At 40.7% G+C, this 27,392-nt stretch overlaps 6 protein-coding genes across 7 annotated transcripts; 3 read left to right on the top strand and 3 right to left on the bottom strand.

Moving 5' to 3' along the window:
* Positions 1-639: 639 nt before the first annotated feature.
* Positions 640-2,572, bottom strand: LOC141826630 (4-diphosphocytidyl-2-C-methyl-D-erythritol kinase, chloroplastic-like). The gene is made up of 10 exons (XM_074713894.1): positions 2,412-2,572; positions 2,223-2,315; positions 2,078-2,140; positions 1,906-2,007; positions 1,764-1,826; positions 1,398-1,685; positions 1,205-1,304; positions 1,039-1,138; positions 867-934; positions 640-787 (listed from the first exon to the last, which is right to left on the bottom strand). Exons 1-10 carry the CDS (start codon positions 2,523-2,525, stop codon positions 669-671), a joined length of 1,110 nt encoding a protein of 369 aa, XP_074569995.1. The 5' UTR covers positions 2,526-2,572; the 3' UTR covers positions 640-668.
* Positions 2,573-4,703: 2,131 nt separating this feature from the next.
* LOC141826628 (putative glycerol-3-phosphate dehydrogenase [NAD(+)] 1, cytosolic) lies at positions 4,704-7,505 on the top strand. The gene is made up of 5 exons (XM_074713891.1): positions 4,704-6,203; positions 6,427-6,648; positions 6,720-6,967; positions 7,059-7,198; positions 7,262-7,505. The coding sequence occupies exons 1-5, from the start codon at positions 5,543-5,545 to the stop codon at positions 7,383-7,385; spliced, it is 1,395 nt and encodes a 464-aa protein (XP_074569992.1). The 5' UTR covers positions 4,704-5,542; the 3' UTR covers positions 7,386-7,505.
* Positions 7,506-7,604: 99 nt separating this feature from the next.
* Positions 7,605-13,009, top strand: LOC141826629 (polypyrimidine tract-binding protein homolog 1-like). 2 transcript variants are annotated; one of them, XM_074713892.1, is made up of 11 exons: positions 7,605-8,193; positions 8,778-8,987; positions 9,584-9,646; positions 9,719-9,792; positions 9,881-9,976; positions 10,981-11,038; positions 11,116-11,220; positions 11,309-11,390; positions 11,775-11,887; positions 12,121-12,522; positions 12,808-13,009. In XM_074713892.1, exons 1-10 carry the CDS (start codon positions 7,996-7,998, stop codon positions 12,496-12,498), a joined length of 1,377 nt encoding a protein of 458 aa, XP_074569993.1. In that variant the 5' UTR covers positions 7,605-7,995; the 3' UTR covers positions 12,499-12,522; positions 12,808-13,009. The 2 variants fall into 2 exon arrangements, with proteins under 2 accessions (XP_074569993.1, XP_074569994.1); XM_074713893.1 differs by lacking the exon at positions 12,808-13,009 and having other exon boundaries at positions 11,775-11,840; positions 12,121-12,261.
* A 146-nt stretch (positions 13,010-13,155) lies between these two features.
* LOC141826627 (granule-bound starch synthase 2, chloroplastic/amyloplastic-like) lies at positions 13,156-16,621 on the bottom strand. The gene is made up of 8 exons (XM_074713889.1): positions 16,249-16,621; positions 15,556-15,928; positions 15,335-15,399; positions 15,130-15,207; positions 14,935-15,045; positions 14,788-14,832; positions 14,407-14,580; positions 13,156-14,252 (listed from the first exon to the last, which is right to left on the bottom strand). The coding sequence occupies exons 1-8, from the start codon at positions 16,591-16,593 to the stop codon at positions 13,296-13,298; spliced, it is 2,148 nt and encodes a 715-aa protein (XP_074569990.1). The 5' UTR covers positions 16,594-16,621; the 3' UTR covers positions 13,156-13,295.
* A 4,313-nt stretch (positions 16,622-20,934) lies between these two features.
* On the top strand, positions 20,935-22,284 carry LOC141826799 (aquaporin NIP2-2-like). Its single transcript, XM_074714102.1, has 4 exons — positions 20,935-21,111; positions 21,186-21,605; positions 21,666-21,727; positions 21,824-22,284. Exons 1-4 carry the CDS (start codon positions 20,959-20,961, stop codon positions 22,098-22,100), a joined length of 912 nt encoding a protein of 303 aa, XP_074570203.1. The 5' UTR covers positions 20,935-20,958; the 3' UTR covers positions 22,101-22,284.
* Positions 22,285-22,289: 5 nt separating this feature from the next.
* LOC141826798 (F-box/kelch-repeat protein SKIP11-like) lies at positions 22,290-25,006 on the bottom strand. The gene is made up of 2 exons (XM_074714101.1): positions 24,692-25,006; positions 22,290-24,110 (listed from the first exon to the last, which is right to left on the bottom strand). Exon 2 carries the CDS (start codon positions 24,022-24,024, stop codon positions 22,720-22,722), a length of 1,305 nt encoding a protein of 434 aa, XP_074570202.1. The 5' UTR covers positions 24,025-24,110; positions 24,692-25,006; the 3' UTR covers positions 22,290-22,719.
* Positions 25,007-27,392: the final 2,386 nt, after the last annotated feature.

Below are 27,392 nucleotides of genomic sequence, written 5' to 3'. Positions count from 1 at the left end.
ATAGACCTATAGATGTGATAAGAGAAGTGAAGGCGCCTCTTTCTACATCTTTTTTATCATTACTCGTACGATGAAGAGAAGAATGTAAATTTTTTTTTAAAAAATGTAAACTAATTCTAATATAGGATCTTATGGTAAATTTATAGCAATTTGTGAAACAAAAATAAAAATGTAGAAGTGAAATAAAACTATAAATATAAATCAAGATTAGAAGTTATGATATTGAAATCGCTAAATCAAATCAACCTGATGATCAATAAGCAAACGAATCGACAGATATACCTTCCGTAGGAGTTAAAACTCCACGAAGACCACAACACTTTATATAATTTCAAAATTCAATTTCATTATCAACCTATAATAATAATGAAAAAATAATAATAGATTTCTACACATAAAATTCACAACCACTAAATCACTCATAATCAAACCAATAGTTAGATTATTTTATTGGACTAATTCCTTATAACATGTAAAAAAAACAAAATCCAACAAAAAAAAAACTAACAGAAAGCAATTGATAATCCTCCTCAATTCCATATAATAGTACGAAGTGGAATGGACTTCCTTAACAACGATATCTCACACAAGACCCATTATACATAAGAGGTTTGAAATTTTTAAATCCATCTATTAAGTCCATCTGTGCTTCTTAATTTAGTTATCTATTACATGTATAAATGTTGGTCGGTGCCACCCCAAGTTGTGTTAGTAGAGGATGTGTTGAGCAACTGGTGATTCACATCTTCGTACCATTCATTCTCTTCTCGTGTTATGAAACAAGCCTCTATTTGATAAATTCAAAAACAAAAAAAAATTATAACTGTATTTTTATCTTATAGTGATCGATCGATGATAAATTTTACCTGAGAGAAACGCATCCTTGCATTCTGATGAATGACCCAACGAGCCGATCCCTACAATGGTACCTCCACTGTTTGTAATAGAAAGCATGCTTTCATTAACTACTAACAACAATCGAACCCGTGATTTCTAAGTCACACGATAACAATTTTACCGTTGCACCAAAACTCTTACCTTTCTTTGACGAAAGCAATGAGGCATTGTTCTGGGTTGGCTTCTTGCATAAATTTCCTCAACATTTTAAGGGAGGAAAGTACTTGGAAACCAAGAGTCTCTACAAAAGATGTTTTGGTAAAAATCAAAAGGGCATCCCTTATTTTCATTAAACAAAAACACTTACCTAAATCATTGATAAGAGCATCTTGTTGCTGTCCATATCGAACGACATTCTTAATCAACCTCCACGGGTCAAATGAAGTTGTCGTCTTCAGCCGAAGCCTCTGCACAAGAACACCCAGCTCCAGGAGCATTAGTACTGTATCTCTTCAATCTCATCGCTTAAAACGAGTTTCAGCAGATAGAACTCGACTCACACTGTAAACATCCACAATTGAGCATCCTTCTTTCGGCTTGATCATCAGCACAGGGAACTGGAATGGCACTGGGGATGTGATGGCCTCGACTACCTCTCCTTTGCCATTGCAATAGGCTGTTCCATGGGAGAAATAGAAAGGCACTTGAGGGCCGACTTCACTCGACCAATGCTTAAGCCTCTCTTCACTAACTGGATCCCAACTCAGCTCGTTAGCAGCCCAAAGGGCAGTTGCAGCATTGCTGCTGCCCGCATCTCCCACACCTCTCACTTTTCTTTTAATGCACACCTGCAATCACCAGCTACTCCTTAAGGTTAGCACTTATCCATCCGAAGCTTAGAACCGATCGATCGTTCGGTCGCATACCGAAAAGGAGGTTTTAGACCGGGTCTTTCTTCTGTAGAGCTCCAGTGCTCTGCTGATCTGTGACTGAATTGCCAACAAAACAAGCTCCAGAGTATAATTCTCAAGGAATATCAATGAATGAATGAAGAAGAGATTCATATACCAAATTGGCCTCGTCGATTGGGACGCCGGAAACATTGAACACCTCGTCTTTAGCCCTGTCCGGCAGCACAGAGAATTCAATCGTGTCCCCCAAGCTCACTGCCTGCGTGCAGTTCAAAGAGAGTTGTCGAATCCAAACAAGATCAAGTGCAGTAGTATCCACCACGCCTTACATGGAACAGAGACGTCGAGACTGAATCGGCCTGCCGCTTTCCGTCTGCCCTCGTCAGCTCTATCTGCAGCTAGCCCGAAGAGTCACCATTCCTTAGGGAGTGAGGGTTAGGGAGAAGACAAACCAAAGCCGGTGGTTTCACAAACCTTGCAGGGGGAGAAGAGGGTCAAGCTCAGAGGTCTGTTAGCATTCCCCCCGTACTCCCGGCTGAAGTCTCCTATGTTAATGCCGCACGCGATCTGAACAAAACTCATGAGGATTGCAAATATGTGACTGAAACTCAGAAACAATGGAAATCGAACACAGGGGAAGAAAGAATCGCAGAGAGAAGTGACCTGTGGTGCCCTTGGGGACTTGTCGAAGAGGGTGTGTGATTTCTTGGCATCACGGCTTGAGCTTGAAGGGAAGAGGACGAAGAGGGAGGAGGAGGAGGAGGCGTTGGCCATCATGCTTACTTTCCTTTCTCCCTCTCTCTTTCTTTCTTTCTTTCTTTGGTTCTTCGTTTCTTGTTTTGGGAAGGAGACGAGTCAACTCTAGACCGGTTAAATAATCACTTGCAGTGGTTGTTCGGATCCGCCACCTTTTATGCTGAATCACCCTTCTACAATCCAAAATTACAAAACAACATAATTGCCCGTGATGAAATATTTAAAGGGTAAAAGAAGATTAGAAATTTTCTCTTTTTAAGAGGGTCATTAGGGAATTTATCATGCGAGGAAATAGTCAAAGTAATGGTTGATGTGTTAGTTGTTTATTTTTTTGTATCTATTTGACAAATATATGGATGTGATAAAATATAATATAAATTATTTAAAATATTGTATTTACGATAGTGTCCTTAAAACTATTGAATAATAAATATAACGCGTAGCTTAAAAGGCTAAAAGAAGTAGAGCTTTCTGGCTTAAAAGTAGAGCTTTCTTGTTTAAAATTAGAGTCTTCAATTTAATTGAAGTAGTTTCTTTTGGATCAGTCCGTTTCATAAAATTATTAAGTAGATTAAATTGATATTTTATCAACGTGGCCAATATGGGTCGATCCCCAGTGGACTTGGTTGACCTGCCGATTAAAAAAAAATAATTCTTTTAAAATTTAAAATAAAAGTAAAAAATTTTAATAGACTCGTGAGTTTAACCCATTTAATCTGTAATCAAATATAAATTTTTTAATATACATTTTTTCTATTTTTTGATAGACGAGTGAACTTAATGTACTTAATCCACCATCTAAACATAAAAATTTTCTAACCCCTAAAATAGTAGGTCAGCCCCAGCCTTGTCATATTATGAATTAATGATGGATTATTTTATCCCATCATAGGTTGATTCATTTAACCATACTACTTAAAAAGGATGAAATACATGAAAATTAAAATATTTTTCTTTCTTTACTTTGTGATATAAAATTTAACATATTGATTTTCAATCTATTCAAAATTGGATGAGCAAAAATTAAAAGCCTCCTCAATGGGCACTCCATTAATGATTTTACCTCAAAAATATATTTTTATTCAACGTTATTGTAACATTTACTAATAGTTACTATAATGGATAGAGGTCACTGAGTAACTGTGATAATATATAAAAGTTATTCAATAGATTTAAAATGAATTTAAGACTTACACTATATAAAAATTATTAAATGGTTGTTACAATGTATATAAGTTAATCAGTAATTATTATAATATATTTATGATGAGTTTAAAGTTAGAGTTACAACGATTACATAATAGCTTTTACAATTATTTTAAAATAATTTTAATAGAGTTTAAATAATTTTGACTAAGTTGATAAATAATATTTTGATATAATATTATTTAGAGACTATAAATCGTAAATCATAAATCATAAATCTTAAATTCATTTTAAATATATTGTAGCAACTACTGAGTAACTTCTATATGTTGTAACAATTACTGAATAACTTTTACACAATATAAATTTTAAATTCACTTTAAATATATTATAGCAGCTATTAGTTTCTACATGTTATAATAATTACTTGATATTTTCTATATAATATAAAATCTAAATCATAAATTCATTCTAAATACGTTATAATAGTTATTAGATAACTTCTACCCATTATAATAATTATTCAATAACTTTTAAATTTTATAATAGCTATTAATAGTTACGTACTAGAGCAAGAAGAATTTTTGAAATAAAATTATTTAAAATTTATTTATTTAATTTTAATTAAAAATAGGAGGTGCAATTTTTCAAATGATGATTTTTGTCCCTATGATACATGACCACTTAGTTACTAAGAGACTGTAAGCTCACAATTTCGGTGACAATACTCTCTTCTATTGTGATCAATTGTAATTTTTTGATTTACCTCATCACATATGATCATGGGACCGACTGTGTGGGCGATGGATTTTACCTTTTACAAAAGACTACAAGCTCACAAATATATCTGCAAGAATGGAACCCTAATTTCTTGATGTCACAGGGTTTGGATTTTTATTTTTTAAAAATGATTTTTTTTCTGGATGAATTTCCTGTGATGTTATTCACAAGAAAATTTCTAGATTTAAAAACACCATTATATTTTAAAAGTGTTTGTTATAGATATTGATCAGATCTGATGTATCAAGATAGATTCAAACCTTCTTCCTCATCAGCGCCCACCTAATCATCTCTCGCTTTCCAACCGTCAAAATCTCGCTCCCGCGGCCCACGCCAACCCGCCCGCGGCGCCGGCCGTCGTCCAACGCATTCCTGTCTCGCCCATCGCGAACGCTGGAGAAACCGCACGCGGAACTCGGCGCCGCAGCTTTGTCCCTCGCCGACAAAGCGCCACGCGGATCTTTCGCTCTCTGGGGTTTGATGACTAACCCCCCTCTGTCCTCGCTCCTCCAGCGGCGCACGTCTCCGTAGCTTCCTTGGACGTTTCGCCCTCTGCTCGGGCGGAGAATTTTAAGCCTCCTTGGACTATTTGGTTGCTGTTTGCCTCATAAAAACCTAATATTTCTTCAGCCGCAACCCTAAATAGGCGGTGGTATCGCTGCGATTCAGTGTTGGTTTCAAGCATTTTTTGCGTCTCCGCCTTGATTCTGGAGTGTTGAGGAGGAAGAAGACGAGAAATTAGGGGGAAAAAAGAGAGGAGCTTAGGGGCTGTCGGTGGGGAAGAGTTTTTTTTTTTCAGCAGAAGATCCCCTTTTGTTGCTGCTCCCCCCATAAAGAACCAATCTTGTTGGGGCGCTCCATAAAATAGACGGTGATATCTCTGCAACTCAGTGTTATTTCAAGCATTCTTCGCGTTTCCGCTTAGATTCTCGAGCGTCGAGCGATAAAAAAGGCAGTAATTTAGGGGAAAAGGTCTTGTTTCTTGGGGCTGTCCGTGGAGAGAGTTCTATTTGGCAAAAAGATCACCTTTTTTAGTTCCAAGAATTCAGAATTGCCCTTCTTTGTGATCTTTGCCGCTGCTATTCTTGCTCGTTAATTTCAATTAACGAGACATGGTGGACACCGTCGACGGCGCCCATGGCTCTCCCCAATCCAACGGGTCCGCTGACTGCCACAGCAATGGCGCTGAAGAGAGGCTCGAAGAGCTCCGTCGACTCCTCGGCAAATCGGAGGGAGACTTGCTCAAGATTGTTGGTGTCGGCGCCGGCGCGTGGGGGACCGTCTTCGCGGCCCTCATGCAGGACGCGTACGGCCAGTTCCGCGACAGGGTCCAGATCCTGATTTGGCGGCGGCCGGGGCGGGCAGTCGACCGCGCCACCGCGGAGCACCTCTTCGAGGTGATCAACTCGAGGGAGGACGTCCTCCGGCGGCTGATCCGCCGCTGCGCCTACCTCAAGTACGTCGAGGGCCGGCTCGGCGACCGCACTCTCTACGCCGACGAGATATTGAAGGACGGCTTCTGCCTGAACATGATCGACACGCCGGTTTGCCCGCTCAAGGTCGTGACCAACTTGCAGGAGGCGGTGTGGGACGCTGACATTGTGGTGAACGGTTTGCCGTCCACGGAGACCCGAGAGGTGTTCGAGGAAATTGCTCGGTACTGGAAGGAGAGAAGAAGTCCCCCAATAATCATCTCTCTCGCCAAGGGCATTGAGGCAGCTCTGGATCCCCTTCCACGCATCATCACACCTACTCAGATGATTAACCTTGCAAGTAATCGATCTCTCACACCCAAATTCCTTAAGATGTTCTTACTTTCTTGGTTGATTACTTGATCAGTCAGTGTTCTTTGTTCTGATGAGAAAATTTCTAACTTTTATATGCTTGATGACATGGTGAAACACCAGATGAAGAACCTACTGTAACTTTTCCATTGGTCAAAATTCAATCTTGCTTGATCATTTGTTGCCTCTTCTTCTACCATGATCATTTGCAGCTGGAGTTCCAATGGAGAACATTCTCTATGTTGGCGGGCCAAATATTGCTTCAGAGATCTACAACAAGGAATACGCCAATGCTCGCATATGTGGAGCTGAAAAGTGGAGGAAATCGCTTGCTAAATTCTTGAGGCAGCCCCATTTTATTGTCTGGGACAACAGTGATCTTATCACTCATGAGGTTATGGGCGGATTGAAGAACGTCTATGCTATCGGTGCAGGTAAGGTGTTTCAAGGGATTTTGCAGCTAATTGCCATGATCAACTGTTTATTTATTGTCTCATTTCTTCAGGGATGATAGCAGCTCTAACCAAGGAAAGTGCTACCAGCAAATCAGTATACTTTGCACATTGCACATCGGAGATGATATTCATCACTCATCTATTGACCGAAGAGCCAGAGAAACTGGCCGGCCCATTGCTAGCCGACACATACGTTACCCTGTTGAAAGGTCGCAACGCATGGTACGGTCAGATGCTCGCCAAGGGGGAACTCAGTCTCGACATGGGCGACAGTATCAAAGGAAAAGGTACAATTCAGGTAGATAATCTCGCCTCAACACCGACTCCTCTTGTTTGTGGTTTGGGGTTTCGATTTTCTATGTTTACTAAGAGGCACTCATCTGTTTCAGGGCGTCTCTGCTGTGCATGCATTTTATGAACTCCTGAGTCAAGCCAGCTTAAGCGTTCTTGATCCTGAAGAGAAGAAACCTGTTACTCCAGTCCAATTGTGCCCCATTCTGAAAACACTACACAAGATCTTGATAAAAAGGTAGAGGATTCTTTTTCGTTTGGGTTTCACTGATCATATTTTAAGTGTCGACTTCGTCTGCAGAGAGTTTCCGATCGAAGCAATCCTTCAAGCTCTGAGGGACGAAACGATGAACGATCCGCGCGACCGAATCGAGCTAGCGCAGAGTCATGCTTTCTACAGGCCATCACTCCTCGGCCAGCCATGACGAGCGAGCCACGTTCCTTCCTTCCTTCTACCTGAAAAACTGTTTGGAACCAAATTTGTTGACAGTTCTTCATGTTTGATCTTTTCTTTGGTTTGCATTTTTAATGATCCAGTTCTTTCATTATGTTGTTTTATTAATTAGTCCTTTAAGTTTACAAATAACAATTGTATCGAAATTAATACCAAGGATTATTAAAATTTTGAGATTTATATTAATTAAGGAAAATACAAGGTGAATAATAATAATAAGAAGAAATCATGATAAATATAACGAACGGTTCAGATGACTCGTTTCGTCTGCACCGGCGGAGAGCGATATCTACCCGTAGTCTCTAGAAAGAGAAGCGATCCGAACCGCTACAAACTCCTCCCGGTTACCGACGACGCCGACTCGTGCTCCGCCGGCGTTACGAGAACTAGGCGATGAGCAGATAGCGCAGCCTCGACCGGTGGGCAGGAGAGAGAGCGAGAGGAGAATCGGAGATCAACCCCTTATCCCTCGTTGTTGTGCCTTGTTCGATCTCAAACCCTAAGGAGTGTCCCAGGCGATTTCGGGGTTCTCTCGTCTTCGACGTGTGTTATACTGTCGGGAAGGTTGGATTTGGCAAGGTATGGCACCGGGGCCAGGAGGGGGGCTGCCGCAGCAGCAGTTTCGCTACACGCAGACGCCGTCGAAGGTGCTCCACCTTCGGAACCTGCCGTGGGAGTGCATCGAGGAGGAGATCGTCGTCCTCTGCGAGCCGTTCGGAAGGGTCGTCAATACCATGTGCAACGTCGGCGCCAACAAGAATCAGGCCTTCGTCGAATTTGTGCGTAATGAGCCCTTCTCCCTGATTTACTGTGTTGTTTATAGCATTATGTTTAGTGTATCGCTAAAAAAAACTAGTGAAATCCTAAATTTTTCGACCTCCCAATCTTTGATTTGATTGTTGTTCACGTCTGAACCTACAATCTTAACACGGGGCTCTGGAAATTTGTTGCCCCCCTTGATTTTCTGTCGAGGAATTAGAAAGATAACAGTATATAAAAATCATAAACTGGAAGAAAAGGAAAATTTTCCCCCTAGTACTGAACTCTCGAATTACCAAGATTTCCCGTTGACCTTTACAGCAGCGTGTATCACATCCCTCTGTTGCTTACCCTTTTATACACCAGCATACTAGAACAAAATTAGCTTGTTTACATAGGTTGGACTCTTTCCTCAAGTTCCAGCATCATTTAGCTTGACTCTTGTTTTTACTCCCTTCTGCTAGTATACATGTCCGTGTAATATGCTTGTAAGATATCTTAGTACCAATCTACTAGATTGAAAGAGTTTTCTATTGATATTCAATGTTTAAATTCGTTGTTCATTGTGATCAAACTTGAAAATTACATTTTTTTCTCTTTGAAGGCGGATCTTAACCAAGCAATCTCAATGGTTTCTTACTATGCTTCTTCATCTGAGCCAGCTCAAGTTCGTGGAAAAAGTGTTTATATCCAGTATTCTAACAGGCAAGAAATTACAAACAATAGGAGTACTGGAGAAGTTCCTGGCAATGTTTTGCTTGTCACTATTGAGGGTGTTGAAGCTGGCGACGTCAGCATAGATGTTATTCATCTGGTAAGTTGTTGGTAGAACCCCATGTTACAAAATACAAATAAAACTGTTTAAAGACTATGTTCTTCCTATCAAATAATTGGTTTTTAGTTTATTGGACCTTTTTCAGGTAAAGAACGTGTAATAGAAACCTTGTTGCAAAATAAGGTCCTCTCTCCAATTGTTGTTCTTATTAACTTACTGTGATGTCTAGCTTGCTCATGTTGAGTATGTGAGCCTTGTAAAGAATCTTCTCATTAGGATTTAGGAGACTGATTAATTTGAATTGATAATCTTTTGATGTTAGTTTTGACAATCTTAGTTTTGGATTTTCAAACTTGGGTCTTTCTCAGAATGCGGTTGCTGTTGTATTTCTTTTCAAGCCATTTTTAAGATTGAGTTGCTTTTGTCCTTTATGCAAGTTTTTAAGGTAACTATTTTGCCTTGCATAACATTTTGCTTGAAAAGGTGTATCTACACTCTTGTTTTGAGTTGCATCAGGGTGACTTCATCCATGTTTGAAAGGAAACTCAGTTATGGGTCTAAACTCTACATTTGTAGTCTATGTTAGATGAATTTCTTTATAGCCGTTATAATAAAATGTCTGAAAATTGTTTCAGGTGTTCTCAGCCTTTGGCTTTGTGCACAAAATTGCAACTTTTGAAAAAGCTGCTGGCTTTCAGGTAAGACTTCATCACGCAGTTCTTTGATTAAACTTGCTGGTTGTAACTTTCTTTTGACTGGACCTTCTACAGGCACTAATTCAATACACAGATGCAGAGACTGCTGCTAGTGCAAAACATGCTTTGGATGGGAGAAGTATTCCGAGGTTGTTGATTTTTCCATGTTTTCATGTCAAAGGTATGTTATTCTATTAGGTTTTTTGAATTTATGCTAACTGAATTTGAATATTCCAGGTACTTGCTCCCTGAACATATTACATCTTGCCATTTGCGTATTTCATATTCGGCCCACACAGATTTAAGCATCAAATTCCAGTCTCATCGTAGCAGGTAGAAATTGCTTTGCAATCTGGTGCAAGTAGTTTGTGATTGCATATGGTTTTAGTTCTAGTATCTTGATTCTAAACGCTGTACCTTGTCCTCAGATTCATACATGAAAAGCAACGTCTAGAGTATGATTCATAGAATTTGCATCCTTGTCGCAGTCAGAACCTATCTCAAGAATTATACAGTCTTTTTCCTTTTGCAAGTGCTTGCATCATGATTTCTGATATGTAACCTTTTCGGACAAACATTAGTCTGTGTACAATTAGTTTTGAGGCACAGAAATTCTTTGTTTGACTGTCAGTAAAAAGTGAAAGTGATGGCTCATTAAATCCAATCTCCTTATTAGCTAATGGTCATGTTTTGGGAGAAATGAGTATTTTAGGCATGAGTCTATTTCCAAGTTTGTTTTGCTTGGGACCTTTTTAAAAAAGACACTAATCCCTTGTAATCCCTTATGGAGGATCTCTATATCAATGAAAATTTGAATTCTCCATGTGAGTTTTGTTGGACTTAGTGCTTTATCATGAAGTGTTCCCGATCTTATAATAAAATGGCTCTGTTTTTTTTTTTTATTGTTGCGACTTCCAACATCTGATTCTCTCTTGTAATTTCAATTATTTTAAGCATTATCATACTCAGTAAAAGGTGCTTGCAGCGAACCCGATCTTATAATAAAATGGCTTTTGAGTTTTTTTATATGATTGTTGCGACTTCCACTATCTGATTCATTCTTGTAATTTCAATTATTTTAAGATATCATACTCAGTAAAAGATGCTTGCGCTCTAGTCAAACTGTGTACTGGTATTTAACTTGCCCATGCAAAGCTCTTTCTTTCTCAAGGTTTCCAATTGGGTTTTTAGGGTTTTGACATCTTCACACTAACTTGGTGATAATATCTCAGCCACTGTTACAGTAGCACCACACTAACTTGGTGATGCTAGCTTTTATACAAATTGTTTGCAGCCTAAGTTTTTGTACAAACTTATAATAATCGTTTCTTAAACAGGGATTACACAAATCCTTATCTTCCTGTGAACCCTTCTGCTATAGAGGGAGGTATACTGGTAATTTTTGCATAACTCATCTCTGCCTCTACCTTTTCCCCATGTTCTTCAATGTTCTTATGAGAAGTTATTCACAGCCTCTGTCAGGTCCTGAAGTAAAGAAACAGGAACCTGAGAGTAATGTCCTGTTAGCTACTATAGAGAGCATGCAATATGCTGTGACAGTTGATGTTCTTCATACAGTAAGATATTATTTCTACCTCTTGCAGTTTTTAGTATTTTAAAATTTTAGCCAAAGCATGACTGCTAAGTTGATGTTCTACAATACAGGTATTTTCTGCCTTTGGAACTGTACAGAAAATTTTAATTTTTGAGAAAAATGGTGGTGTGCAGGCCTTGATACAGTATCCAGGTAAAATTTTGAAATCCGATACAGTATCCTAGTAAAATTTTCAATTGAATTATAAAGCATATGTTTTCCAGTCTGGTGCTTCATTCTGATACAGTATCCTGGTAAATTTGTTGTTCATCTATGAGTTAGCTCATTTTGCCAGCACCATCTGCTTGTCAATGCTTGTGCCTATTCAGTGAGTATTCATTTGCACCTGGATGTGCTGTTAGGAAATTATTTCTCAACAAAAGATTTTAATCATTACTAGTTTCTCATTCAGCACAAAATTTTCACTGTGTTAAATAAAATAAAAGTATTTATTTAAAACATTTGTTTTTTTTTTATAGTTAGCACATCAGTATAAATGGATCATTTTGTCAATTTCTCATTGCTCTGTTTTATCAGATACTACTACTGCTTCAGTTGCCAAAGCTGCTTTGGAGGGACACTGCATCTATGATGGTGGTTATTGTAAGCTCCATTTGACATACTCTCGTCATACTGATCTCAGTGTTAAGGTATAGATTAATTCTTTGGATTAAATGGAGTAACCTAGCTCTCAGTTTAAAAAATTTGATTTTGTTAGAAAAGTTCACTAAGGGAAAAGGGAATAGTATTGTATCTGTTGATGTTCTTGTATGCACCGTTTTGCCTGTAATATGATGTTTTCTTCATCTATATGCAATGAAGCTGTCTTCATCTATATTCACCGTTTAAAAAATTCTATGTTTGCATGCTGTTTCTTATTCAGGTGCACAATGATAGAAGCAGAGATTATACTGTTCAGGACTCTAGTATACCAACAATGCCCCAGGCTCCCATTTTGCCGACATCCACTGGTTGGCAAGCATATCCACAGTCTTCGTCGACATATATTGGCAATGATTATCCTATCTCAGGACAAGCAACAATTCCACTGGGTCAGATGCCTACATGGAACATTGGCACCTCAGGCGGAAGCTTGGTGTCAACCTCTGCAAATCCTGTTTCTTATTACCCTACTTCTAGCACCTCTGCTGCTCCTACTTGGGCGCTTCAAGCTTCACAAAGTTCATCTCAGTTTGATCAACTGGCAAATGCACAGCCTCCTGCTGCACCTCAGACTCAGTCTCCCTATTCCGCTCAATAGGCTGCTTATTCTCACATTCTTTAGGTCAGTTACATCAAATGACTGCTGGATGAATTTATTCACCAAAATGTCGTAACAACAGTAAATGGCTGTATGTGTTCATGATCAAGGCTGGCCGATGCTAGCTTTGAACCAGTTGCATCTTTTACTCTCGTCAATATAATTTGCATCTGGTTCTTATTATGCCAATTCTTTTCTTTTTCACATGATGTTTCTCTCTTCTTTTCTATCAAATCCACACTATTTTATGCTTTTGCTTTGTGTGATTCTTTAATTGCTGGTTCTTACAACCTTTACAATATTATGCAGATCTTCTGCTGCCTCGCCTCTTACAAATTGGATGAAACCTGTTTATGTCCTTGAAAAGTTTGATGCTACTAAACTAAATTGTTTGCTCAGATCTACTAAGATCTCCAGCTGATATGCTGTATTTCATTACTATTCCCCTCACTTCAGTTTAAACGAGCCATGACCAGAACAACATGACTTGCAGAGGCATCGAGATATTTCAGTTCTCTGTTCTATTCTGCACTTTCTCAGCATATTTATAATTGCAGAAACTTGATCTGGTATCGTATCAATCTCCATCTGGATTTTCTTGTTTGATCTGGCAAGAAAAAAAAAAGCAATCATGCAAAAGATAGTTTTCATTCTCGCCTAACTGCTGTATGGGAAATGTGCTAAGACGTTGCAACTGTTTGTATGCATGGCAGCAACGGCCGCCAACTGATCTCATTCCATTTACAAACGACAAGCCTCAGCTCGAGTGTCTGTTGCTATAAGATCCCATTCCTACCTCACCACTGGTACTTGGCGGCGATTAGGACCTCCTCGTAGTTCTTTGCTGCGTCGTCCCAGCTCAGGTCCTGCGCCATCCCCCGCTTCTGAAGCCCCTCCCAGCTCTCCTTGTAATTCCAGTAGGTTTTGAGGCAGTTGCCCAGGGCATGGATCAGCTTCCCCGACTCTGCCCGATCGAACGTCCACCCGTACCCGGTCTCATTGTAGGGATCAAACGGGATCACCGTGTCTCGCAGCCCCCCGACGGCGTGCACCACCGGTACCGTGCCATACTTCATGGCATATAGCTGGTTCAGCCCGCAGGGCTCAAACCTCGACGGCATCAGAAGGATGTCGGCGCCGGCAGTTATCCGATGAGCCGTCTTCACAGAGAACCCAACCCATCCTCTGACCTTGTCGTGGTTCTCCCTCTCGGCCTTCCTCAGCATTTCCTCAAGGTCCGGCCGCCCGGTGCCCAGCATCACCAGCTGCGCGTCCTGGCCGACGATCCACGGCATGGCCTCCGCTATGAGGTCCACGCCCTTCTGGGTGTCCAGTCTCCCAATGAAGCCGATGAGAGGAACACTTTCCCGGACAGGCAGGCCGAGCTCCCTTTGCAGCGCGGCCTTGCACTGTGCTTTGCCCGTTCCTAGAGTTTCCAGAGAGTAATTGGCGTAGCCATCAGATTGCAGGTGCACGTCCAGCTCAGGGTTCCAGTCCTTTGTGTCGATGCCATTAACGATGCCTCGGAACTTCCAGTCGTTCTCGCTTATAATGCCATCGAGTCCCCAGCCACCTTCAGAAGTTTTCAGCTCCCAAGCATAGCCGTGGCTGACAGTGACCACTCGGTCGGCGGTCTTCAAGCCAGCAGCGAAGATGTTGAAGTGGTCACCTCCAATCGGATCATACAGCTTGAAGAGGTCCAAGTAGTGCTCCGGTAAGTCAACATGGTAGAAATCCTCCAAAGGGCCGCGACCCTGACGAATGAGGATAAGTTCAAAGTTAAGCTCGATCGCCGGAATCGGAGTTACTGAAACCAGTAGTCTACACATGAAGATCTCACATGCAAATGGAAGTTTCAATACAAAAGGAAACTTAAAAGAAGGCTAGTAACAAACTTGAGGAGCTAACCTGGTGAGCAATGTTGTGGATCACCAGAACCGATCTCGCGTACTTCATCAAGCCGTTGTTGCGATAATGAGCTTTCAGATAAACCGGCAAGAGTGCAGTGTGCCAGTCATTTGCAATGAAGGCCAAGTTTCCATCTCCATAGCACACACCGCCACAGGGAACATACCAAGGGACCTGAAAATCATGCCATTCAAAGCGATACCTCACTATGTTTAGACGAACAATGGAAGATTTTCATGAATGCGAGTTCCAGGAACCAATAAGTGCTATTACAGATCGACTACATTAACATTTGGAAGTTTCTGGCATTAGTTTCATAATCTTAATGAAAATTTCTTATGCAGTAACTTTCTAAGAAGGCGGCAAGAATAGGAAGAACACCTCTACTGCAGCTTTGCAGAACAAAACCATCCGTTTCAAACTCTCCTGCAATGATCATCACAGTGCCAAATCATTACTGAAAAACATACATGTATAGTATAAGAGATGTATTTCTACGCATAGGATTAAAGTAGAGATCAACTATACCACTCGGTTTCCGCCATAAATGTTGTTCTCCCAGCGTCTGAAAATTGGACAATCAATGAACACAAAGTCCACACCATCGATGTAAGCATGAAAGTAAGCTACTTCCGAATCCTTCATTCGAAAAAATGAGTTCAAGATATGTATAAAAGCAAGAAGATAAACTTGGGGCACATAAGAAGATTATTATCTTCGTACTTCTCCATCAACTGTGTAACGTCTGCGAACACCGAGATCTTTCAGTTCAGCATAGTTTCCATACCTTGGTGCAACAACCTGGCCAAAGCTCCATATTTGACGATCATATTTCACATAACAAAAATTTGAACTCCACATTGCAAGTACAATTCAGTGAACTGAACTGGGCTCAAAGAATTGTAGTAGAATAGGTAAGAACAAGTACCATAACTCGATGCCCTCTCCTGGCCAAAGCTTTTGGCAGAGCCCCAACTACATCTCCGAGCCCTCCTGTTGATGTTAGAAGGTTAGTGTCAGTGTAACTCAACGATCGATCAAACACTAGAAAACTATATATATCCTCATATCACTGGACAGTAGACATTAGCTTAAACTCTGGCAATGCTAGACGACTGAATTGGTCAATATTTGCATGATCAAATCTACCAGTTTTGATCCAAGGAGCACATTCTGCTGCCACCACTATCACATTCATGACGTTCACCCCGGCCAGAGGGGGGACATCGATAACCTCTTCCTCCACTTCAGTATCAGCCTTCACATCGACATTATCAGCTGTTGCTTCAATCTGTTGCTCAGGAGTCTCATCTCTAGCTGTATCAAGGCCACCAACATTTTGCACCTTTGGTTCCATTGCAGCACTGGAAATAGCATTGCCATTGTATCTTCTATTGCACAAACTGCTACTTGAACTTAGATCTGAATCATAAGTTCTAACATCTTTAGTAGAATCGATATCCTTGTCTGCTTCAGCAGCTGTGCTTTCGAACGACGAGGCCTGGCTCCTCCTCCCCAAAATCTGAACCAAGATGAGCAAGTCAAGCAAACTATACACGTACAATTTAGACTAGATTCTGAGATGATGTAACCATTTCATAACACAAAGGTCTAAACTATTTGCAAGGGAAGGTAATGGAACCATTATCAGAGATGTCAGTTCAATCCTCTTTCTCTTGGATTTGATCCAAGGAATGTGCTATAGATGGATGTTAACTTCGAATCAAAGTTTATCCAAAGTTCATCAAAGGATTGTGTTGTAGTCTACTCGAATACAAGAAACCAAGAACATGGTCATGGTTGTAGTGTAGCAGGAGAATACGAAGAGGGAGGGAGAATCACCTTGTCGACCAAGCTCTGCTGCATTGCCACTACCTTCTTGCCCTTTTCCACCGCAGCCGCAACCTGAGCTGAGCCGCCGTCGCCGCCGGCATCAGCACCAGCCGCCTTTGACTCCTTCGCCCCCTCAAAGGCGCTGCCTTTTCCGGTGGCCCGCTGACCATTCCACCTCTTCTGCGCACCCCTCGCCGGAAACCTCACTCGATTGTTACCAGCACCGGCAGCGCCCTCCCTGAAGAATCCCGGCGCCACAAGCTCCCGGCCGCCGCGACTCGTCTTATTCCGACGCAAAATAGGGCCGTTGCCGACGCCATTGAGGAGGAAAGGCTGCGAGCGGAAAGATGCCATTTTGGGGGGCCAAAATCCGATCTTTGGCGAGGAGTCCGCCACGGATGAGGATACGAGGAGGAGAAGTAACGCAGTCGGGTTTATAATTTAGAAATTGTTTAGATTTTCTTCCAAAATCCCTCCAGCGCCGTCCAAATCAACACGAGGGAGGCGTGCGCATATCCTGGCTGCAGGCAGTTGAAGGAGGACGAACGAATAGGAGCCAGAGGAATAATCGTGGGCACTGTGCCATTGTCGAATACGGCGGCGAATCGCAGCGCGACACAGAGGAAGATGGTGGTGGGGCATCAGCATCGCAGAGATGAGGATCAACTGGTTGTTGCTGTGGACCCAAAGACGAAAATATAAATGATAAGTGTTTGGGATACCATTAAAATTTTACATTAAAAATATATTTAAAAAATTTTAAAATTATATGATAGAGATATATATTGTATAAATTTTTTTTAGATAAAATTTAAAAATAAAATCATAAGATCGTGTGAATAATATCATAGCATTTTAAAGATCATATGATATCAAAATAGATTTATGTGGTACCATGTGGAGATATTACAAAGGAATGATTAGAATAAATGTCCGTTGAAATTGTTAAAGGGGGCTCCTAATGATTTTTATTTGAGGAATAAATTGTTGAGATACAATCAAAATCTCACATTGGTACTATATGATATCATCGGATATAACAGTGATATCAGAGCAAATCTATGTGGGGACCATCATAAAGGAATGATTAGGAGCTCCTATTAAAGGGTTCGTTGAAACCGTTAAGGAGGGCTCCTAGTAGTCTTTTATTTGAGGAGTAGATTGTTGGGATACAATCAAAGTCCGACATTGAAAATGCATGAAAAAGATTTTGATGTTATAAGATGGAGATATCTATATTGGTATGAGGTCTTTTAGATAAAATTTAAAAATAAAATTATAAGGATGTGGATCTAAAGTGGATTATTCTTGTGAAGATATATATGAATTCTATCGTATATAACATCCATTTGATTTTTTACCCCTAGAAAATTAAAATAAAGGGCTAAACATACTCCTTAAGAAATGATATATTCCCACCAGAAACAAACAAAACAAAAGGAACCTAAACAACACTTAATCTACGTTTAGGGGCGGCTAAATAGATCTTGATGTTTAAGAATATTCATATATAAAAGATCTAATTATGCTTGTTTAGGACAAGACACGAGAATAGTGAAGAAGACCAATCGTCCGCATGTGACTTCGATCTAATGACAAGTGGATCGTTTATATTTTCTAGCACTCATTTATTGATTAGACAATTATACTTTTTTATTGTAATTATTTCTTATTTTAGGACAAAATGATCCAATTAAGCTTCTTCCAATAATCCAAGGTTCATTTGAGAGCAACGACAAGTACTAAAACATCACTAAAGGCCTCAAATGGATAATAAACATGTCATTAGGTTAATTGCTCAATCCCTTATCTCCGACTTCACCTAATCCTCGCCCTTTGAATATAAAGAATAAACACGTGAAAATTATAATATTTAAAAATATTAAATAATAGAGACATTTTAAAAACAAAAAAAAACCTTAAAAATTAGGTATTACTTTTCATTTTATTTAACCAAGTTAACTATGACAAGACTGACTTTATATGCCACTACACGTCAATTCACTAGTTTGGCACTATTTTATTTTATGAGGTAATTATTCTAATCAAGTCTCGACAAAGTTTGAGTGGTTTTGGTGAAGGCTATATATAAAAATGAGTTTGTAAATATTATCTTTAAGTGTTTTCCTCATTTGAACTATGAAAACATGAGATGAGCGACTAGAGTGAATATGCACGGTGAAACACAAGTAGCTTTCGGATCTGATTGAGATTAAAGGATGAGTTGACTTCTTAATATATTCTCGATAGAGCTCTTTTAGTGGGTTGGATGTGTATAAGATGTCGGGTTGATAGTTATCGGATCGACTTTGTTGAATTGGTAGTTGTTGGATATTGAAGACTTAACGGACCAATACAGTTTTGTGAAAAAATCAAAATGTCATTAATTAATGAAAGTCATAATTGACTTCAAAATCGAAATCTACGTTTCGCGTAGATAGATTTAGACTATTAATTTGCTTAAAATCAATTAAGGATGAATGAGAAATTAATTGTTTAAAGTCGATCCAGAATAATATTAATTGTTAATTAATGTTATATAAGGAAATGCATAGGGAATAGTCCCACATCGGAGAATTTCGATGGACTTCCTTTCCTTTAATGATGTTGTGTTAATGGTGTTAATACAAAAAGCTCATGTGCTCTCTTTCACGGGCGAGCATGTGCTCGCACCTGTAAGCTCTCAGCTCGCCACGCGCCACGCACACAATGGGCGCTTTGTCGGCGCACTTTGCATTTGATGACTGTATAAGATGCCACTTTGCACTTGATGACTGTATAAGATGTTGAGATGAGACTTGATCTGAAATGTCAGATCGAATGGATCGTTGGATCCAGATCCGACAACTGATGACCAGAAGGGAGATCTGATCCTACCCAAAGGACATAGCCACTCACACAAAGGGTTTGATATAAATAGATCCCTCCAGATGCTAAAAATTTGATCGAATTCATCGATTCTTCTCATTCTATTGAGCATTCATCTCATCTTGTGCTACTATTCCAAGAAGCTAGCTTATGAGAATTAGTTTTTACAGAGATTCATATCTCGACGATTTATAATCCATCCTAAAACTACCGAAAACAACAGTAGTTACTCGATCGATCATTATTGGGCCAAGCAACACAAAGATTCCGACTAAAGAAAGGACAGAAAAAGATTAAAAAGGAGGTCAAAGTGAACTTTGACGAGAGGCTCCTTCAACACTCGAGTCAAATTCGAAAAGATAATTGAAAAGAAAATAATGAAGAAGTGAAAAATAATAAAATTTAGTGTACTCATGTTATCATCATCATCTTATATATAGGAATTTTGCTATCCTGGGCGACAGCTCCCTGCGCGCCCCGTGAACGCCTCCATCCGAGCCGTCCGTCCGTCCGATCATCCGAGCCGTCCGATTGTACAGTGTTTCTCCTCGGACCATCGCCGCTTCCCGCCGCTCATTCATCGCCGTCCGACCACCGCCTGCCGCCGGACCGGGCCCGTTGGAACCGCAACTCGCAGGCGGTCCGGCGGTGGCCGGATTCCGGCCCCGATTCGGCCGGAATCCGGCCGAATTCCGACCCCGATTCGGTCGGAATCCGGCCGAATTCCGACCGAAATCGCCGCCAGACACCGGCGGCCGATTTTGACCGGAATTCGGTCGGATTCCGGCCGAATCGGGGCCGGGCTCCAGCCGCGGTCGACGCGCCGGCGCCGGGCGCGTCGATCGCGGCAAGACTCAGGCCGCGATTCAGTCGAAATCCGGTCGAATTCCGGCCGACAGTGGTGCCAGGCACTGTTGCCCTTGTTTCGGCTGGAATTTCGGCCGGATTCGGTCGAAATCCGATGTCGAAATGTGCGCCGGCGAGTCGCGGTTCCAACGGGTCCGATCCGGCGGTCGTTGGTGGTCGGACAGAGATGAACGAACGGCGAAAGCGCGTGGAGGTCGACGGTCGGCGCGCACGGACACGTAGGAAGCCGGCGCTCATAATAGCATTTCTCTATATATAGAGAGTGAAAAGATAATCTAAATTGATAAAGATATACCTCTTCCTTTTTCACCATAAGATTCAATCTGCTTAACCTATACCTATTGTAACTGTGCTCCTTCCACCTTTAAGTCAAATTCAAAAAATAGTTGGAGAGGAAATAACGAAGAGGTGAAAAATAATAAAATTCAGTGCATCAATGTTATCATTATTATCTTATATAGAGAATAAAAAGATAACCCAAGTTTACAAAAATATATCTCTTTCTTCTTCACCGAGGCGACCTTCTATAACTGATACTTTTTTCTTCGTGAATGAAAAAAAAAAATAAATTCCAGTCAGTCTCATGGACTCAATTCTTGGGGGTGGCTGATTTAGTCCCATGAAAATTTCCCACCGATCATCAGGGTAAATCGAAAAGCGCATACGGCGGCCAATCCAGATGCCCAACATTCTTTGATTGCGTTCCCCCGTCTCCGTGAATGAAATAGCTTATGATCATGATTTTAGAAAATTAGATAACTTAACATGTCATTAGATAAATATAATTATATAAACGAAATAAAATGAATAATTCCAAATTTTGTAGGACTTAAATATAGTTCAAGTATTTTTTTAGTTTTCAGACCCTCATTTATATTTATTTACATTTGGGTCCTGCTCTTCTATAAATAGCAGGGCGAGCTCGGTGGAAGCGGAACAGAGCAAAGCAGAGAAGTGAGCAGTTGAGCAGTGAGTAGTTCGGAGATGTCTTCGTCCAACGAAATCCATGACATCGAGGTGATCACGGCCCAGAACTTTGCCGCCGCCGCCGACACCTTCGCCTGGGCCGGTGCCGGTGCCGGACTCCGTCGGCAGAAGAGTTTCAAGGACTTCTTTCCGCCCCACCTCTTCCGAAAGGTCTCCCGTCAATTAAAACTCTTCATCTCATTCTTAAATCGCCTTCAGAATTGCGACGGCGAGCTAGCGTGCAGGTCGTGGCGGAGGTGATCGCTACGTTCCTGCTGGTGTTCGTGACGTGCGGCGCCGGAGCACTGAACCGGAACAACCCGGGGGTGGTGTCGCAGCTGGGGGCGTCGGTGGCCGGAGGGCTCGTCGTGACGGTGATGATCTACGCGGTGGGGCACATCTCCGGCGCGCACATGAACCCCGCCGTCACCTTGGCCTTCGCCGTCGCGAGGCATTTCCCATGGATACAGGTTCCGTTCTACTGGTCAGCCCAATTCACAGGCGCCATGGTCGCCGCCTTCATCCTCCGGGAGCTGCTCCACCCCATCACCATCCTCGGCGTCACTACCCCCTCTAGCACCGCCGCTCGTGCCCTCGTGATGGAAATCATCGTCACTTTCACCATGATGTTCGTCACCGCCGCCGTCGCCACCGACACTAGAGCCGTCAGTATTTTTTCCGGCACCTCCCATCCATTTTAACTTCTACTAAACCGAACTATGCAGGTCGGAGAGTTGGCCGGATTAGCCGTCGGCTCCGCCGTGTGCATCACATCCATCCTCGCCGGGTAAACTAATTAATCTAATTAATTAATTAATTGTAATTAGAGTAATTAATTAACTGGACGAGAAATTAAGAAGAAGAGGAAGACATGCATGCGCAGGCCTGTGTCTGGCGGATCGATGAATCCGGCGAGGACGCTCGGGCCGGCTGTGGCGAGCAAGATCTACAACTCGCTCTGGGTTTACTTCGTCGGCCCAGTGGTGGGCACCGTGTCGGGCGCCACCGCCTACAACTTCATTCGCATGTCGGAGAAACCGCCACCGCCGCAGTCAGCGACTGAAACCGCCGATAGTGCGCCGATCGACAAGTCGCCGTCCCTGAAGCTCCGGCGGACGAGGAGCCAGGAGATGGCCGCCGCCAGCCCTCGCAACGACTAACTGACTGTGTTCGCTGAACAATCTACTAATATTACAATCATATGAACAAGTATGAAATTGCAAACTTCCATCAGTGAAAATTTCCATGTTCGATATTTGTCTAACAGTAATCGATACAACAGATTGAAGAATGCCATAAAATAAACTGCCATATTTAGGAGGATATAACCTAGAAAATGTGAGATGAGATTGATTCAAACAATGATTAGGTTGGGAAAAGAATACAAGAAAGTGATGAACAGGTTTATTTCCTCATGGTAGAGGTAACAATGAAATGGCAGAATGGTACACTTTGAATCTAACAAAGATTATAACTTTCAGGGAAGCCTAGGAATATGCAGCTACATCAAGTTATTATGTGCGCCGATACTGCACGATCCTCATGAAAATTCTCATGCTGGATGGCAATCTCGAAAGGGGTTAAAAGTATTCAGTTGTAAATCACAATCAGGGACTAGAGGCTACATAAGTCTTGTACCAAATCTGATGTAAAATCTGAAATTTCAGGAAGGCAGATGTCGATATTTACCCTGGCAAAATCAGTATCGAATGCCCTTTCGATCGATCTTGCATATCCACCTTAACTGAGCAGCACACGAAAAGAGTTTTCCGATACAACTCAGCAGCCCATGACAGTGCAATTGTACACAAAACTCCCACAATGCTTGCTGGCAATCATGTTCCAGACAGGAGGTCCATCTCTTGGAGTCCATGAGTTGAGCTCGATCATTCCACCCCCAAGCATCCTAGGTCCACCAATTACGATAAGACGATCGCCACAAGCTCGGAAAGCTAGCCCCCAACCATTCACAGAATCGGGCCTCTCGGGCAATTTGCCCAAAGTTATCCAAGAGTTATTTTGCTTGTCATACTTCCTAACCTCCTTTTCTGCATAATCAGCTGCGTATAATTCATCATTAACTACTGCAACGAGGGGAGGTGCCCCGCTAGGGCCGTTCAGCCCCTGAGACATATTGGGAATAATTCTCCAAGTGTGTTTTTCGATATCGTATTCTTCCCCACATGTTAGCAATTCTGTAGGGCTACTCATTCCACCAATCACATAGAACTTGTTTTCCATAAACACACCTGAACACATCTTCCTTGGTTTATTCATGCTAGGAAGACTAACCCAAGTTTGTGTATCGGAATTGTAGAGTTCGGCAGAATTCAATATATTACCTCGGGCATCTATGCCACCGGCTATGATAGCTCTCTCTCCGAAACTGGCAGATCCAAACAGACACCTAGGGGAGTTCATCTCCACACCTTGAGACCAAGAATTTGTCAAAATGCTATACCTCAGCACGATATGAGAAATACGAGATGTGTAGTCTCTTCCAAAAACAAGGAGCTCTGTGCCCACGGCCAATGATTCCTTATCAGAGCGCATGAAGAAATCATTAGGAGGCATTCTTGGCAAAGAAATCCATCTACTGCAATAAGGATCATATGCTTCCCATTCAAGTATGTTGCAAGAGAAATATACCCAATGTTCAATGATGCTCGCCTGCCTCCTCAGCTTGTAGAGCTCGCCGGTACGTATGAGACAGTTAAAAGCTCGGTTCAAGGAAGCAAGGATGCCATAGTTTGATCTGGAGCAATGAAGGAGGCACTTGATAGACATATCACGACCAATTTGACTAATGAGAGAAGTTGTATCAGAGAAACCGGCATCATCATCACCACCACTAGAGCAGCCGGATTCATCTAGAGGCAATGTTGTCTCTTCCTGAAAGGGAGGAAGCTCAGTGGATCTTTCCCGTTTCACTTTAGCTTCTTGTAGCTCTAAGAATTCCACGGATGGCGGGCGTTTGTTGGTTTTAATCTGGAGGATCTGGTAGGTCATGTAAGCCCACTCGGATTCTTGCTCAAGGGAGCCCCTCAATGTTCTCCTGGTCAAACAAGACTCATTCTCTACCATGTCCTTCCCTCCTTACCAAAACGCCAACCCTTCCTTAGGAACACGTTTGGACAATCTCTGCCATCAGAAAGCTAAGAGCAAAATTCCTGTTGCAGAGGAGAAAAAGGAAGAAAAGATTAGTAACAACGGAAAACACAAAGCCAAAATATTGATACATCAATTTAAAAGAAACAGATAGTCAAAAAGTTTGTTCTCAACAACGAGTCAAATTCTTCAATCAAGAAAATAGAATTGGTCTTTCTTAGCAAAAATGGCGAATTCCCACTGACAACTAATTTTGGGGAACTAACACAAGATCGCCGCATACAAGAAAACACAGGAAGAGAACAACAGCATCCGATCGATCCAATAACGCTATACCACTAAGAATAACAACAGCATAACGGAAAAAAGGGGAAGATTTTGACGAGCTAAACCCTAGAATGAGCTTACCAGACCCAGATCCCACAACTCCCACTGCAAGAAAACTATAATTTCGAAATATTTGCACGAAACCTAATCTATATTCAGAAAGTCCAAGACTTTCCACCAGAATCCCACAAGGACAAATCACACAAACATGTAACCATCATAAAATCCCCCCAAAATTTCACCTTCACTGAAAATCAGCACGGGAGAACGAGAACCAACACGGAAATAAGGATCGAAATTAAAATTTTGAACTCACGTCAGCATTAGCAGCGAGGAGGAGGAGGAGGAGGAGGAGGAGGAGACGAATCACGGACATGGAACAGCAAACACGGCGAGAAGAATCGAAATCAGTATGGCCGTTCCTCCGGCTCTGGCTCAAGTTTGGATGCGTCGATACCCTTCTTCTTTCTCCTCCTCCTCAGGGCGGTTACCTCCTCCTGCTGCTTTGGCTTCGATTGGTGCTCGCGATCGACGAGGGGCCAAAATTCATAGCGATTGCTGTGGTGCGTGCAATTGTCTTCACGAGCTGCTCATTCGCTCTCCGCTCTCTTCCCTTCTTTTCTTTTCTTTTTTCTTTTCGGCCCCGGGACGCCTCTCAACCCCCACCGCCCCTTTTTATTCCTCCCATGGACCTGGGTGTGTGCACCATGTCGGGCCGCTCATGATCCGATCCGGTAGGCCTGCATCTAGCGCGGTTCGAGTCGTACTCGGCACGACTCGAGTTGTCTCGTGCGTCCGACACACCTAGTAGATCCAAACTGCACATCAGAGTCACAACCTACGGACCCAACTTAGTCGGACATAATCCTTCAATAAAAAATAGAATCCACCACCTCAACAATTTTATACGAGATCCCACGGTCTCACGATCAAACATAACACAAATTAAGCCATGCTAGTTCACCATGTTTGAGCTCATACCAAATGGATCTTTCTTCGACCCATACTAAGCGCAACCTATTTGGAGTTGTATCAAACCAAGCATAACATGGAAATGCTTTTTTATTAATTCTCAAAATATCTTTAAAATTTAATCTTTTAAAATACCTCTAAAAATTTCATTAGAATTAAAAAACATCTTTAGATGTACAATAAAATATGTTTAGCATTTTAAAAATTACTCAAATAGAAAAATCTCATTTACTTTATTTTTCAAAAATGCCTTTCAAAATTCTAAAATAATAAGAATATCCGGGGTACTGGATGAACGTTATAAAATAAAGATTAATATGCCAAAATAAAATATATTAAATCTCTCTTTGTTTTTTTTTTCAAATAAGAGCCTAATTTTAATTTTATTCTTGTGAGTTGTAGTCAAATGTCAATTTTTTTTTGGCCGACACGTTATTTTAAATTAAAAAATCATAATAAATATTATATATATATTATCTTCGGTATGGATTGAGTAGGTGGTGCCTTTGTGGCTTGAAAGGAACGTATCATATCTTATAAATATTTTTCACAATTTTAAAAATAAATAATAGTTTTTTAAAAAAATTATGTATTAAATTTATTTTTATTCATTTAATAATAGAGCTTTTTCATATTTTTTTTAAAAAAATAAGTAGTCTAAATTATGAAAAACAAACAAACAAAATTTGATTAGGACTTTAAGTTTCGGGTCAAACCATACTATTATCACCAAATTGGATTTCCTCAGTTTGACCCAGTGATTTATATCATTAGAATCGGGTCAACCAATTGAAATTATTGGTAGTATAATTTGACTTTTGCGGCCTGTCAACGTTGATCTTGCCCTTTGACCATTTCTTTGGATGAGTTGACAAGCTAGAGATTTATAAATCATTTGGACTTGCTGTAAATCACATTAAAAACGATATTTCAACATGATTTTTTAAAGATAAATAAATAATAGCGTTATTCGTATAAAAATGCTCTTTTTTACATATAATAAACGTTAAGTTTAAATAGTTATTAAAATTAATTTAGTTTGATTATACTTAAACAAATATTACTAATTTCGTCACCCTAAGCCTTGGTGAGTCCGAACACGAGTCACTCTAGCTCGGTCTATTTAGAGTCATATCGAGCTCGATAAGCATAGAGAAAAAAACAACTTAATGACTCGCGGCCTAGTCATATTGATGTTACCACTTCAAGGTGACTCAAACACACGTAGATACTTATCACTTGAACAATTAAATAACAATTTATTATTTACAAACGAACAGTAGATAGAACAAAAATTGCACAGCAGTAAATAAAAAAACATTTAATATTCAGATAAGAATAAAAGAGGTTATCCACCTCTAAGTTTTTTAAATAATAAAAAAATTAATATATTTATGCTTCATCTGCTCATTGTGCGGTATCCACGCGGAAGGAATATTTTATTTTGAATAATAAAATCTTTCAAAATATTGACCACGTGGTTGTCACGTTTGATTGTTCAAGTGTGGGTGATGTTTTTGTTGGAACATTTTTAATTATTTTAATGTTTTCTTTGTTTATTCCCGTTTTTATTTTGTTTGTTAAAAAAGAAATATCATAAAAGAATTTATAAACTTACACATGGCCGGACGATCTTAAGCCACATTAAATGTGAAAATTCTTTTCGATTTATAAAGAAGCACCGTTTTGTTGGGTAGTGAAATCTCAACATCGAAAACATGTTCATTATTGGGCTTATATGATGCTCAAATCGATTGATTCACCAGTTCAACTAATTGAATCAATTTGAACATAAAATATGTTGATTTTGTTCTTCAAAAAAATAATGTAATAATTATTTATGAATAGGCTAAGCTTATATGACCGACTCCGCTTTGACAAATCTAATACAAGTGACCTTTCTCTATATTAAAATTGGACATGATCCACACTCGACTCGTAATCTTGAAATCTAATAATTCATTAGGATTTGAAGTAATAATTCCCTATAAATATTAAAGTCCATGGTATGACTAGGAGAATTTTTTATATTTAATCTTAATCTT

The sequence above is a fragment of the Curcuma longa genome, chromosome 4 (assembly GCF_044706935.1).
Source record: "Curcuma longa cultivar G26 ecotype Majalengka, Jawa Barat chromosome 4, ITB_CL_G26_1.1, whole genome shotgun sequence".
Taxonomy (NCBI): domain Eukaryota; kingdom Viridiplantae; phylum Streptophyta; class Magnoliopsida; order Zingiberales; family Zingiberaceae; genus Curcuma; species Curcuma longa.
This window is presented reverse-complemented; position numbering and strand designations above follow the sequence as displayed.